General features: G+C 30.1%; 1 protein-coding gene across 4 annotated transcripts in view; it reads right to left on the minus strand.

Annotated features, from left to right (window-relative positions):
* Nucleotides 1-8,644, minus strand: part of LOC100161944 (Y+L amino acid transporter 2) — a 28,889-nt gene extending 20,245 nt beyond the window's left edge. The window contains exons 1-2 of one of the 4 annotated variants that reach the window (XM_016806541.2): nucleotides 8,268-8,644; nucleotides 5,047-5,118 (exon numbers count right to left, since the gene is read on the minus strand). In XM_016806541.2, coding sequence (XP_016662030.1) covers nucleotides 5,047-5,085 — 39 coding nt within the window. In that variant the 5' untranslated portion in view covers nucleotides 5,086-5,118; nucleotides 8,268-8,644. Of the gene's footprint in view, nucleotides 1-1,757; nucleotides 1,908-4,957; nucleotides 4,978-5,046; nucleotides 5,119-8,267 lie in introns of those variants that run through there. The other 3 variants (XM_001950626.5, XM_016806542.2, XM_003246219.4) reach the window with 3 other exon arrangements.
* Between the last annotated feature and the right edge of the window lie 8,068 nt (nucleotides 8,645-16,712).

Here is a 16,712-nt window from a genome sequence, read left to right on the forward strand (position 1 = left end):
TCCAACAAAACACACATAATGTTCTTACCATCAAGTTTTATAATAGGTTGATTCGCTCTAATGTCTAACGCCTTAAAAATTGAATTTCTGAGCGTACATTTGGTATGTTATGCGTTTGTAAGACGGAGACAACACATGCGGGTGTTAATAGTAACAATTTTTTAATTTTATTTTTTCTCAACATTTTAAATAAGAATATTTAGAGATTAAAAATAAATTATTTAATTTTTATAATTAAATTATTATAATAAGTATATAATATTATATAAATTATGATAGTATCATTCTACAATTAGGCGTCAAATATTCAAATTAAGTACATATTATTTTGAACTGTATTAATTATTTTATATAATAAAAGATAGGGTAGTACCACTACTTAAAACTCGGTTTAAAATTATAATCATTATCATATAATTATAACAGGTATACCCAAGCCGGATTAAGTGGGTCAAGAGGGGAGGTTCCCAGGGCCCATATTTATCCCCAAAATATTTTTTTTAACGCACCAATAAAGTTTAAAAAAAAATAATTATGTAAGTAGGTAGTATGTAGGTAAATTGTTATTAATAATTTATAAAATTGTTCTCAATTTTATAACACGAAAATTTACTATAAATAATGAACTATATTTACCGACAATTTAGCATTGTTTGTTCATTTTTTTGAGCATTTTAGATTACCGATTTAATTTTTTAAGTATATAAAAATGTAGTTACAAGAAAAAAATATTTAGCTTTTGTAAATTAGGTATTTCAGTTAAAAGTATTAATGCATATTGTACTAAAATTTAGAGGACCATAGTTAATAACCTAGTGTACCAAAATTGATATTTTACTGTCAAAATATTCAGAAAAAAAGCTTTACCAGAATTCATCAAAAAATATGGTGGTTACTATTTGAAAAATAAAGTCAATTTTATTATTGGTATAATTGCGTGTTTAAAATTTTGAAAATGCTATAAAAAAATTGCCTGTTAAATATAGAGAAACAAGTTTTTTTTTTGTTTTAACAAAATTCCATATCATCGATCCATAATTGTTAAAAAAAAAGTTGCATACAATGACATAAGATACATCCTGTATATTTTTGTATAGTAAAAATTATAGGTACAATAATATAAAGTCGTTAATATGAAATGATACAATAATTTTGTAGTTAATGTTGAAAGGGGGCCCACTAAGTGTACAGTGTCCCGGGGCCCAATTTATCCTTAATCCGGGCTTCGGTATATCTACCTAACATAGTTTTCTGACAAATGACAGAGTGAAATGGATAATTCTGAACATAAAATTTGCAATGTTATGCGTAACCCAACCTAATACTTAACCGGAGAAAATACATGAATGTATGACGTTCTCTTAAAGAAATTAAAAAAGGAAAATAAATATTTTATCCTTAAAAATAAAATGTTAAAATAAATGCTATTAAATAACTAGAAATACTATTTAGTATTTTATTAATAAACGGTGTACATAATCATACAGTATAGTAAGTTATACGTTAACGATTAACAATTATTCAGAGAAATGTATTTACCTACCTTTATTTATTTAGATAGGTACTTTATATATTAGATATGATATTAAAATTTAATTTATTTTTATTTTTTACAAAACATTTTGTTTCAAATATAATATGCAATACTATAAATTGAATCTAAGTTTCCATTCTGATCAGAATAACAACTGTAGTATTAAAAAAAAAAAATTGTCATTACCTTAACTACTTTTCCAAAGTAATCAAGTAATACTTACAATAGTTATTTCCTTCATTTTGTAGTTTCAATAATAGTAACAATGTATTTGTCTATAATAGTGGTTTGAAAAAAAATTAACTAAATTCAATCAAATTTTCAACAAACTTGCAGTTTACGGGTAAACACCACAATGATATCGAAAAAACTGAAATCAAATATTGGCAATTGGCATATTAGCTCATAAAATATACTATATATCTAACAGTAGATAAAGAGAACAATTTAATGACCTATGGGTGTATACAGAGTGGAGACATTTGAAATTGTCTGGCATTTGAGTTTATTAAATACTATAATTTATAATAATATGATATATTACACTTAGACGGCTAGACGGAAACAAAAAATTAATACTTTATGGTATGATTATCTATACAATTGTTATTATATACTCCGTTCGTCGAATGAATAAGAATTTTAACTCGCCGCAACCACCTGCTGCTCCGAACGACCGTTATACACAGACATTTTATTGTAGTACTTACGGAGTATAATATTATGTTTCAGATTATGACGATTATGTAGTACCTATTTGAAGTTTGAAAACGCTCTTACAGGCTACAGGTGTGATTTGGTTGAGGAAATTTGTTCAGTGTAACATTTATTTTATAATTTCCATATGGCTATAATGTTTAGCAATTGTCAGTAGTCTTGTATACTTGCGGGGCTTTTGCTGCCTCTCAATTCAACAGGTGGTTACTACAGTTTTGGGTGGGTTAGGCGAGGTTAAGGACAGCACCAGCACCACAGACAACGTCTGAACCGATCGCGATGTTCCCATTTATTCCCGCCATACGAGAAAATCGTATATTGTACTGCTTAATGACGTATATTGCACACGGTCACAGTCGTCGAGGGATCGGTCGGCATGGCCGGCATCGGTTGCTTTTTAGTTTTTATTGTACGCGTTTCTCGAGCAATACATTACACCGATTGTCATTATTGTTGTCTGGGTGGATCGATCTCAACAGAGAATAAACTTGTTTTTTTTTATGACTAATTATATTTTATTATTATTGGACTAATGGACTCGTCAAACCTCGGAATCACCAGTGTCACGCTGTACGAATGACGATGCTCTCGTACGTTGACTTTTGTTTGGTATACGCAATAAGATACGGCGAACCAACTTATACTCAATCGTGAGATTTTCGCAGAATTAGACAAATCGCTGATACTGTTCACCACGAATTATACTGTATAAAATACATTAATACCTAAAATTATTATTAGCGATAAAATTGTTAATTAGTTATCGTAATGTAAACTAGGTATTATTATCATTGCATTTTGCATCTTGTATGTTATTCACGTTTGTACTGACGAACTTCGTTTTTATTTGTGACCCCCCCTTCCACCATTGCATATTATCAAGAGCACCGTCGAGTTTTGTTTAATAAAAATGTAATTAATTATTAATTATAAATTATAATGGTAATAATAAGCACTAGGTACGGTTTATTGAACTTTGAGTGGTATATTTGATGAAATCTATATTAAAAATATGTTAAATTATATAAGTTTTTGCCATAGAGTTAAATTTTAAAATCCCTAGCTTCTACTCCCGAGCAACTTACCCGTTTTTCATTTCTCTTTGCACAAAAATTACTCTCGTAATAGACCGATGTTCAGAATGATAGCGTACTGCTAATGAGAACCCCTTGTTTTATTTTTCGTAATTCTAACAATGCTCTTATGTTAATATAATTTATATGTATTTTCCTATTATTATTATTATTATTGTTATGTACTTATTTTTCTGTACTTTGGGCCACGGCCCGTATTGTAATAAAATAATAAAGACCACTGACAAAATATTCGAAAAATATTTAATTTTTAATTTTTTAATGTGATAGGTATTTAATTCACTTAAAAGTTTTGATTATAAACGGACATTTGTGAGTTGTGACCGAGAAGAAAAGCAGAATAATATTAATCATCATAAAGTATAATCAAATTTGTTATGATAATAATTTATCACTATGATGAGCAAAGTTTTTCTTACAGTTTATTTGACGTTGCCACTAATATATCAAAAATATATTTAATACTTCATAATTATTACTACTATTATTATAATATTATGTTATGCGTATGATAAATTTCCGACAGGGAATTAAAGACCCAAAAACAAGACGTGACAACTATGGGGGATTGAACATCAGGTCCATACCGGGCTCTTATGACGATTTTCTGGTATTATATAACGCCTAAAAAAATGTAATAAATATGTGACATGCTCAGTTTTTTATGGGAGGGGAGATATACAATGTTTAAAGGGACTTGTTAAAGGGGGCTGTTTGGGATTGATTTAAGTGAGCCACGATTTAAATATTTATATAATAAAATATTAAATAATATGTTGAATTATTAGTGTTGACTTATTTAATAATCTATATTCTATAATTGAAAGACTAATTAAGAAATCAATGGATAATTTAAAAACGAGGAAGATTTAATTTAAAAAAAAATAGACAACAGCAATAACAATCACTATAATTTTTTCTCATATATTTTATTTATTTAAAACTTGTAAATATTTGGTTTTGTCTTAAAAATAGTCAAACCTTTTTTAATAAGATTGTAATTATAAAATAAAAAATATTTTCTTCCGGAGGAAGATCGAACAGCTAGTGATATATAATATACATAATAATATAGTGTCATTGCTTTATAAAATTTCGGGTATAAGATTAGTAAAACTCAAGCCCATAGGCGTGTCTACAGTCATGCCTGTCATGCATAGGCATGACCTGCGAAATTTGATCCAACTTAGGTACATTATAAATTGCGATGCATAATATAAATATTTTAATTTAATTTTCTGATTTTGTATAAAGTGTTTTGATTTTCATCACGTAAAAATAAACATTTATAAAAAGTATTATAAGTATTAAAATTATATTTTAAAATTACTAAATACAATTTCATATAACCTACCTAGTTATTTATTTATTTGATAAAAGGAATATTGTTTTTTATTCCTAATAAAAAAAAGTAAAACTGATTTAATTATCAGATGATAAAGCTTATTTCAAAACTTGGTGGTCATATTTCCAAACCATAATCTATTTTTTTTTTGGGGGGGGGGGGGTGCATTAACCCTTCCCCTGGATATGTCACTGTTATGCATGACCTGCAGATGAGGTCTCACCCCTATGCAGTCAAGCCTTACAACTTTAATACATAAATACTTACCTAATTATATTATATTATGAACATATTATTATGGTTCTATACATATCACAATAAAGGAAAAACCAAAGGACTTCAATTTCAAATCACACCTTTTTGTTGAAATACAAATGTAGAATACATCCAAGCATGTTCACCAATATGGAAAATTACTTTATTCATTTCTGTAAATTTTTAATAAAAAAAAAAAAAAACCATTTTAATATTAGTGGCGTTAATAAACGTTATTGATTGCATAGTTATAATTAAAACCAAATTTCGAATAATTATTACTGTAGAAAAATATTTGTATTGTACAATTTATTGAAATACATATTTTTATGGGTACAACGTATCATACATGAGTTTTTAATATTTAATTATTTGTAACAATTTACCAAGATATAATAATAGACCTAGTTATAACATAAATATAAATATAAATACATTTTTTAATGTTATTTTTAATTCTTCAAGCTTAAAAATTGAACTGGTCTATACTATAATATTGTCATATAGACAAGAACTCGGACAAGAATGCTTTCATGTTATTTAATTTTTGAATTTATAATTATTATGAGAGGGGCGGAGTGGCCGAGCGGACTAAAGGTACGGTTTCCAAGCTGCGACTTGTCGTTGCGGCTGGCCGCAAGGACTGTTCTGCTATGGAACAGCATTCGAGTCGCTGCGGCCGGCGGCTGTACTCGTCCGTGAGCAGTATGGTGCGGCCGGTTGTTGCGGCCAGCCGCAGCTTGGGAACCGTACCCTACGGTTACGACGCGCACCGTTGCCGGTTCGAACTCGGCCATGGGCGGCATTTTTCTTCGGGCAGTCACGGTGTCCGGAAAGAGAGGTCACCAGCCCCCACCCGGGAATGGCAGATACCATTATACGGGTGGCCCGCTTAAAAATTCTGCCAAAACCAACAAACACGTGTTCAAAACCTACAGTACCCTCCCCCACAGACTAATGACCTCAGTTAAGAACTTTAGTAGGTATATAATTTGTTATTTGTAAACTTAATTAGTTTGAAATATATATTTATAGATTTTTTGTCCATATCTACCTTTAAAAATTGTAATCAATAATTTGTGTTGTTATTACATTATACATATTTTTCAAGTATCATCAACCTGATTTCTTAAACTAACCTAGTTTGCCGAATTTGATTTTTAGTTTTTTCCAATTTACTTGATAAAAAAATCTTAAAAATAATATAATCAACCAAATAATCAATTTATTATGTTTAATATTTATTTAGTTCGGATATTTATCATTAGAAGGAACCCCTTCCAACCATCCACACACACATTTTGTTATGTCGGCATAATAGTTATATAATACCAAGGTTGTATTTTTAAATTGTATCACATCGCAAGTAAACTCGATAAAAAAAACTTAAAAATACAATCAACCAAATAACCAATTTATTATATTTAATATTTATTTAGTTTAAATATTTATCATTAGAAGGAACCCCTTCCAACCACCCACACACACATTTTGTTATGCCAGCATAATAGTTATATAATACCATGGTTGTATTTTTAAATTGTATCACATCGCAAGGAACAACTATAATAATAATTTAGAAATGAATTCATTTAAGCTTAAAAATATACCCAATGATTTCAAGTATGACAAAATATACAATATGAAACAGTTTAGGTATACCTATTATGTACTAATACTATTATACACCTATGACCTATAATAAAGGTATTTAGTGAAGTATAGAAAAAATGCAAATTTGCTCAAAATATATAATAATACTATATATATAATAATAATAGGTATTTTTATTTTATTCTATTGATGTTCTAGACCTCGGAAAAATTATTCTTAAAACAATTAATTAAAAAAAGACATTCTCTAAGAATTCGAATAATTTAGATACTTTTTAGTAAAATTCGTATATTTAATAAGTAATATCTTTAAATTTAGGTTCATAGTTACCTATGCACCCTAAATTAGGTAGTATCAACCTTGAAATTCCAAACCAATTACGGCTAAATTAAATGTTTTAAAATTCAAATTTTTAAATAATAACCATGTCGTGTAGGTGAAAAAATAACACGTAAGTATTATATTCTTTCTTGGAATGCGCATTATACTATTTAAATGCAGTTTGTAATTTTTTTAACAATAAACGTATAATGAGTAATGAATAGAGGTAAGTATAATAGATATTCCAAATTTGTAAAGTGTACACATTTTTAAAACACTACGATAACTGAGTTATTGACACAGTGTTATAGCTGAGCATAGATATTACCATCTATAATCATAATAGGTAGTATATAACAGTGTATAACAGCGGTCAGCACCCTTTTATTTAAAAAACCATATGGGATATTGCCTATTGGGTAGTATATTGATTGCTGAAACGTTGTATTATATTACTAGTTCATCACCTACTGAAATGGTGACGAATCTACAAACAACTTACAACGATTATATCCTTATAATGTAGGTATACAATATTAGTGTCGTAAACAAATAAATTAAATCCAACGCGACGGGTGGCACACGATAAATTAATTACGTCATTGTCCGACGGAGTGGTGCTCTGAATCCTGTGGAACGGCGTACTAAGAAAATATTCATTCATTACTAGATTTACTACATATCCAGCTTCCGGCGCGGTGCCTATAAAAGTTAGAGCCCGGTGTCATACCTAAACCCAAATTTTGGTCTAGCAACAACAATAACAACAACCACAACAATAAATTACGATCAGCTACGAGCCTACAAACGTAAAACTTTTTTTTTTCAACGCGCTTAAATATAGTACTATAATATGGATATATAGTATTTGAGTTGACATTCAATTGCGCAGAGGCCATGTGTGACGAAAAATTCAAAAATATTTTTTTTTCAAACGTAACTCATCAAACGAGTACACGACATTATCTCATCAATGTGCCACGAAAATGTACCTATTATAACTACCCAATATAGGAGGCACATAAACCTAACTATCCTACGACCTACGTGAGTTACAAATTACAATTATAGTACATACATGATACATGTAACTACAGATAATGTTAATAAATAATAGAACGATAAAAATAATACGGTTGGGGCTGTTCGTACGGCGCCACATGTCTGACCGTTGACCCCAAAACACCCGTAGCAACAAATATGAGAATATTTTACAGGCATTTATTATTTTTAATCTAAATTCAAATAATCCTCCCGTGTCCCGTTATTAAATCCTACTCTCTTATAAAATATAATAAATAAAAACGAACAATATTGCTGTAAGTTTGTAATTTACATTGAGAACAATATTGTGTCGGCGAAGTTAACGTCGTACTTAAACACTTACCTGTCGCGAAATTGGTTTTTATATTTTCGTAACAGTATAACTACAACAGTTATACGATAGTCGCCTTGGTGCGGACAGGATGATTATAACGCGGTTGTGTTGCAATGACGAAAACGAGTTCGAAACGCCGCCGCATCGCCTGACGAGACTGTTCGCGTTACGCCGGTACTACGCGACACGTGTGTGGTACTGTGGTGGTGGTGGTGTATCTACGTCCGGTCGGCCTGGCGGCGACGTGTCCCGCCGGCAAATGGCGAGCGGTACGCCGAACAATAGTGTGAGAGAGACTGAGCGAGAGAACGGCATATCGCACGTACGCGCGCACGTTTATGAAATAAGAGTGAGTGACATGGCGATGGGTGAGAGAGTTCGCGGTGCTGGAGTAAAAGTGAGGGAGAGACCGAGCGAAAAAAAGAAGTAAACAAAACGAATAAAATAATATGCGTTGTCGAGCAAATTGAAGGTTATGTTTTTACTTTTTACGCGGGGTGGTCGACACCAGGGCGGCTGCGCCGGTTGCCACTATGATACGGTTATCCCCCCGTAATTGTAGTGATTACAGTACAGTTCAGTGGCGCCGACGACGTGACTTGTACAATTATAAATTATAATATTATTACTTATTACCTCGAACTAAGATATCTTAGTTCGTTCTTATTAGTTATTAGTATCTATGATCTTGCAATCTCATTTTTATTTGTCCGAAAATTGCTTCCCGATAAAGTTGAATGTAAAATGCTAATGCAATTTCTAATGCTAAAGCCTAAATCATATTATATTGTCTATGATCTAAGGGAAAATTAAGATTAGAGATATCGAGACTCTAGAAATTAGAATTAGTTTAACTGATTCGTCGAGTAGTCAGAGTAGATTGTTTTCAAGATTATGGATTTCAATCCACTTTGGTTATCATACCACAGAATAGTAAATAATAATACTATACTTATTGATAATCAGTGCCGCCATCTACGCGAGGCGCCTCCCGGACGACCTTTTCTGTATTTGTTTTCTCTTTCACTCCCACCACGACTGCTAATCCCGAACGATATCGTCATGTCAATCCAGTGTCCTCCAACTTACGCTCCAGAATTGTTTGCTGGTTATGCTTATTAATACATAATAATATTATGCAGGTATGTTCTCGTTAAATCTCGTCAGTTGTGATCAATCGTCTGTAGAGTGTAGACTCGTGAGTCGTGAGAGGAAGCCCCCAACTCCTGTTTACCTTATTTTATGGGGCTATTAATCTTGGAAGATTTTACTATATAAAATAGTTTAAAATAATTAAGAAAAATTGGAAACTTTTACGTAAAATCAATTTTTGACAAAATCGATTTGTTTATTTAAAGTAACTCGAAAACAGATATCTACATCAAATGTTGTTGCCATAATGCATAAGCAGTTCCGGTAGCGTAGTCGTATTCACGCAAAAAAAAAGATAAAACAAATTTTCACAAAATGTTTATATGTAGGTATGTATGGCCATTTTCCGTACAAAATTTAATTTAAAAAATATTTTGACGTTTTTGAGGGATTTATAGGCATTTGTAAATTTGAAATTTGAAATGTTTTTTTATATCGATGAAAACTTTTTCGCCATGTCAAAAAAATGTATAAAATGTAATACAAGGTACCTTATAGGTTAGATTAGGTTATAAATTACAATATAGCAGTTCAAAAATATTAAAGATATAATATGTAGATTTTTTTTACAAGTATTTGATGTTCAAATTTTGAGAAAATTGATGAAAATTTGCAAATTATTTTGTAGGTATAGTTAAAAAATTATTAATTTTTTAATTTTTCTAGCTAAGGATTGAAAATTTAAAACAAGGTTTCATCAAGCATGTTCATCCCCATTTTTCATTTAATAATGAATTTAATCAAATTCTAATTTGTGGAATATTTTAATATAGATAAATATCTATAATAACTACAAATGTAGTCTGGAGACTATATTTTAAAATGCTTGAGATATTTTATACTTTAAAAGTGTACTACTGTGGACTGTGGTAATAAAAACTTCTGTTTTTATAATGAGTGAAGACGGTCTGTCAGCCTATAATATTACTTATTACTAATAGTAGGTATATCTTATGATATTATTGTGATTAAAGTACCTAACTGATTTTAGTATTCGGCATTAGTTTCTACTCAAATGTGGGCATTGATTTGTTATAAAGTTATTTTTTTTTTAAACTTTTTAACTTAACTATTTATTTATTTTAAATTATCAAATTATTACTTTACTAACATTTTTATGATACAAAAGTAAAAATTCAAGTTTTCCTTAATTTGTTTTGTTTTTTATTTGTAATATACAGATTAATGATTTTTTAAAAATGCTCATCTCTATTTATCCCTTTAACAATACTTTTATTCAAATTCTGATTTTAAGTATACCTGAAGACCATATTTTCAAATTCTTGATAATTTTTTATTATATTATTACATATTATATATGTCCTGTGGCTATACAAACTTCAATTTTTCAAATGAAAATTCCAATTTTTACTGTAAATTATTTTGAGGGTGATTATTATTATAATGTTGAAGTATCTAAATCCAAATTCTAATAAGTAGTTTCTGAGTTATTAAAATATTCATACTAAGGATAATAATCCTTAAAAATATGGTTTTACAAAAATATTAACTATACCTATGTAATATTAGATGTAGGTAGTATTCGTTATACCTACTTAACTACTAACATTTCCAGATCATCTAAGCCCCCAAATCTACTTAACCTATTTGCTATAGACATATTATTCTTAGTACCTTGACTCTAACTATCGTAGCTATTTTCAATATTGTTTCTGCTATAGTTTCAATTTTAATTTTAATAACAATTAACATAATATATTGCTGAATTATTTCAACATCAACAGATTATCGTGCTTAAATTAACATTCGATTATATTTGGCAACGTTGGAAAAAAATAAAATATTGAGCGTTCTCAATCGTGTTACCAAACATGCCGTTCTCAATCGTATTTTACCGATGTCAACTATTAATTCAATTACGATTTGTGAGAATACCTACTATTAAATTCTGTTGATTACAGATTTGTACCTACTAAACAACAGTAATATTAAATTTACATATCTTAATGATTAATGAGTAATGACTTACTGATTAAATATATATTATAATATATAGGTATCGAGTTACCTGACCTAACTGTGATTTTAATTCGTAGCTACATTATGATTGGTTCATGGTAATAACTAATAAATAACTATAATAACGATTAATAAAAAAAGTTATTCAACAAGATTACAATATTTGTTACAAATTAATATTAAAAACGCAAACATGTTTATAAAAAATTCCACTGCACAAGACGATCCCTCCACCTTGCACTTAGGACTACGATACGGGACACACCATATATGCGTTTTTGGCTTTTTGCCGCATGCGGTGAAGGCGATTGCGATGGCACCGGTGCGTACGTTGATATGGCCATATTCACATTATCACCCCCACGGATTAATATACTATAAATATTAATATAGTATATTAATCCGTGATCACCACATAGCGCTATATTATTTTTGAAAATTTAATTTATTTAAATTAATTAACAACAATTATTATGGTTTCTTTTTGCACAAGCCTCGATGTGGTATAGATGATCTTTGTTAATGCCCAACAGTACACTTTTAAAGGTTTCGTGTGCAGTTGAAGCAGTATTGGATGAACAGACCCCCTTAATAAGAAAGTACTGAGTATACTCAGTAATGGGTATATCCATTAAAATTGCGTTCAATCCATTATGAATTTTTATATTTTTTTAAAAATGTATGTCATTACCTTGATATATATTTTTTAAATATATTCTCATGTGTATTAAATAAATTGTTGTGCGTGGGCTTCCGGTGATCCTCATATAAGTGCATTTTAATAGATAGTTGAATTTCCAATAGTGAACAAAATTATAGTTTATTTTTATTTAAGTTAGGCAAGCAAAAGTTATTAAAAGTGTACAAGTCGTGTCGGTGTGAGTGGCGTGAAGGTGCTCAGGGCTCAACGGCTATGGACTATATGGTACAGCATATTCTGCCTATACTGTACTCTGGTCGGTTTCTTATAGATTAGTAATTAAAAATATTATATTTTTTTCTTTGATTTGGACGGCTAACGTCTTTTTCAGGTGTCCTTTTCTTGTAGTCGTGGAACTTGTTGCGCGTACCTATAGTTGACAGTTATTAATTAGCTAGATTCATGACTCGTTGAACAGTTTCTTATATATTATATTAATCGGATTACAATAATATGTGCATTGTTTAAAGCCAACACTAATAATCATAAATTCGTTAAAATATATTCTATCTTTTCGTTATGATCGCTCGATTACATCGTTCGACGTATTGCTAAACACATTGCATCCGTAAATAACTTAATATATCAGTAAATCCAAGGCTGGGCTTTAATGAGGTAAAATGTTAGAGTTAAGTTAAAAAGTTAAGTTAATTTTAACTATAAGTTAAATAACGAGTTACATTTATTTGAGAAGTAACTGTCTTCTAACTTAAGTTATGCTCATAACTCACTTAAAAATATCGTAAAAAACCAACAAGAGAACACAGATAATGTTGTTCCTTAAAAGTATGACAATAGGTCAATTCATTCTAATATAAAAAACTGACAGTACCCTATTGAAACTAACGAACGAAAATTTGCCATGTCGTACGGTGTGACCCATGCGGGTGCGACGTCCACTTAACTACGTAAACTCCAGTAACATATATTTTAAATACTTAATACTTAAATACTTTCAGAGGATCTGACATTGTGTATTTGTGTCTATCACCATATAACATTCTTCGACGTCATGGATTTCGTTAATTAATACAAAAGTCAATAATACATTAGCTTTCATCTGAAAAATGTATCCCTTTCGTCGTTTTATCATAATAATATAGGTAGTTAAATTAATTGACACCTATTTCAAAAAGTTTCAACATTGAATATTTAACTAAAAAAACTTCTGAATTAATGGTTTAATGACCTTCAGTGAGTTTTGAGTACACCTTATCATTGAGCAGATTACTATAATAAATGAGTTGTATTTTAATTAAACGCTTATGAATAAAAATTTAGACTATATGAATCTTAGATTTAGATAAATATTTTGAAATATCTATAAGATGAACTTTTGAAAATTCTTGTATTCAATTTTCAAGCTTTTTAACCAACATAAATTTAAAGAACAATACTAAAATATAGGTACCTACGAATATTTCGAATGTTTCTGAATGACTTTGGCTGGCTTCACTGGATGACGGAACTTGTCACTGAAGGGTTTACAGGAAGATCTACAGGTCCCGTTCAGTTACTCGAGCAAGCCCAGTAGGTCAGCATGACTCAGGGATGGGAAAGATTTTGTAGCGCTAAACAGTACTTTTAACAATTATATTTTTAATTACTTTTAGTCTGTTGTTGATTGTATTGAGGTGATTAACTGTTCATAGGCGGAAATCCATTAAAATTTCAGGAGGGGCTAACATTATTAAGTGGCAGTCATTTCACAAAATAATTCTGATGTTATCTGTAGAAGTGATTACTGTTTGTGCTTTAAAACGTCTATGCTGCAATGTATGCATTCTTGTTAATTTATCAACAACGTCCGACACCAACTAAATAATGAAAATTAAAATAAGAATAATTTTTGTTTTTTTTAGATTCTGTTCTTTTATAGATGGTATCGCATAGGCGCAAATAGGGGGGGGGCTTTAGGGTCTAAGCACCCCCAAAAATGTCCATAGCCCTCCCAAACATTTCCTACATTTTGTTTTAAGCTAATTCAATATTATCAAAGTAAGGCCCTATTAGCCCTATTAGCCCCTCCCCCAAATCTCAAATGCTATTTGCGCCTATGTAAAAATAGAATTTCTTAAAAAAATGATTGATGTTTGAATATATTATTAACATACTTGAAATTTGAACCATTGAAGAAAAAAAGGGAATTTCAAAAAAGGCAGAACGCTTAAATTCTAGGCACGTCGGACATGATTTTATCATCTCCCATAAGGATAAGGCCCTATATTAAATGAAAATTGATTCCTTTCTGTTTAATCTGTGCTCACTGATCTCAAACCGTGTCCGATATTTTTTACGATGTTTAATTAATGATGATTTAGTGCTGTTCTCTACCGGTAAACATTGCAACCACATTAGTTAATACTTAATAGACAATTCGATAGATGCTGGTAATTATACCAAGTCTTCACGCGATTCGAATACACACGCACTTGGTATCCTTGAGATTTAAATCATATAATACCTATTAAGTGGTGTAACTTGTAATACAGGTAATTGAGTATTTTAATGGCATTTAAATTAGCTTATAAGGTAGGTATTTAATAACACACTTTTAGTTTTGGAATTGATAATGTTCATTATATTATTCAAATCCATTCATGACTGAGTAGGACCTACCTACAATGAAATAATTTTGTCAGAATTATAATTTTTAGGTTAACAGACAACGGGAAATACTCTTACAGTTATTTGTTTTGTCAGTAAGGTCTAAAATAATTTTTCCATCTGCGTACATTTTATTACCCCGAAATAATATAATCTATACTATCTATATTATATAGGTACGACTGTACGAGTATATAACTATGAGTTTTATAGTTTCTTCATTTTTGCATATGGTTTGTACTGAAATTTAAGTGACAGGTGTATACCTCAAGTTTACCTATAGTGCAGTGGCGGTGCGAAGTTTATTTTCCGATAAAGGTGGAACACTCGCCCCAACATTTTAGATTATGAGAGGACCAAAGGACTTATTGGTTTTATGTTCATTTTAGATTCTGAACGAGGGGAGTATAGTAATATAGCATGCTGAATTTTTATTAATCACCAGAAATGCAGCCACCCACGACCCATACCCACCTATTTTGGTCATGAAGCAAAACCTTCAATAACAACTACATCGCATCGCCGCTGTATAGTGACTTTATTTATAATCAGATAATCTAGTCATTTATATGGATTATCACTAGCTGTATTTGTTACTCCCGACTTTGCCCGAGGTAAAATGAATCAATCTTTCTATTATTCTCCGTCTTGCTTCAGTTGAAATAATATATAGATAATGGTATAATATAAACACAATTACAACGATTCATTTTATGATTTTCTACTTCTTTATTCTGGACATAATTTTTATGTTAATACTAAACACTTTACATTAGAGGCAGGTTCAACTAATGCTTAAAAGCCGACGTCCGACGTAAGTCCAATATAGTTAATATTGGTATTCGTCTTTATGTGTTTACATCAAAAATAATATGTTCAGAATAAAGAAAGCAAACCATGAAAGTTATAATTGTAATTTGTAATTGTGTTCATAAGTATTTAATTTTATGATTTGTTTATTTTTGTTGTTTTAAACGTATTTTTAAACATTTTTACATGCCACATTTCTATTAATTATAATACATTAATACAGTAATATAATCTACAACCAATGGCAAACATTTAAATAAACAAAGTACTATTCAATTTTTGTATCCAAAAACTAAATCCATGTGTGAGCTACCGGTAACTGTATAGCTTATGGGAGCCTATCAAGTTGGATATATAATATATATATATATATATATCCGCCTTGGAGCCTATATTAATTGAACAAATAAGATATATAAACACCTTTCGAGTTCCGAGTCTCATGGAATCTATTTGTATAACTTTTATTGAAATGGACAATTTTCCAGTCATTTTTGATTCTATAGACTTTAGAGGATAAACAAAGAAACACTAATTTATATCTATATATATAAAAATGGAGACAAAAATATATAACAATTCATCAATCGAGAACGGCTGGTCCAATTTGGCTCAAATTTTTTTTAAGATGTTCGTAACTGCCAGGAGAAGGTTTTTATGAAATAACATTTTAGGAAAATCCACCGGAAAGGTAGCGAATCTCAAATCTGTATGTCAAAAATACAACAGTGGCGCAACAGTGCATTATATTATATTGGTTGCTATTGGTTAATCGGGCATGTTTGTTGATCTGTATATATAAAAAGGCTTGTCCTGGGAGATACGTCAATCTTAAAACGGAACTGCTGAAGCTATGGATATGAATTTTTCAGTAAATGTACTTATTACATTGTATAGGCGCACTAAGAAAGGATTTTTCGAAATTCGCATTTTAAAGAGGTGCTCAAACAGGGATCTCGAGATTCACGATAGAAATTGGAAATTTTATTTTTATTTATTTTATAAATAGTTGCCATTGGTTACAGTCTACAGTAAAAAATTAGTATTTATTTTATTATTGGTTTCCATTGGTTATTTAGGGCAGATCAGGTACAAGCTAGCACCAAATCAAATTATTGAACATTGCAGCAAGTTACATCCAAAAACAGTTGAAAAATCATATTTTTTTTTTAGTTACAATTTTTTTACTGATACGGAGTGCACGG

The sequence above is a fragment of the Acyrthosiphon pisum genome, chromosome A2 (genome assembly GCF_005508785.2).
Source record: "Acyrthosiphon pisum isolate AL4f chromosome A2, pea_aphid_22Mar2018_4r6ur, whole genome shotgun sequence".
NCBI lineage: Eukaryota > Metazoa > Arthropoda > Insecta > Hemiptera > Aphididae > Acyrthosiphon > Acyrthosiphon pisum.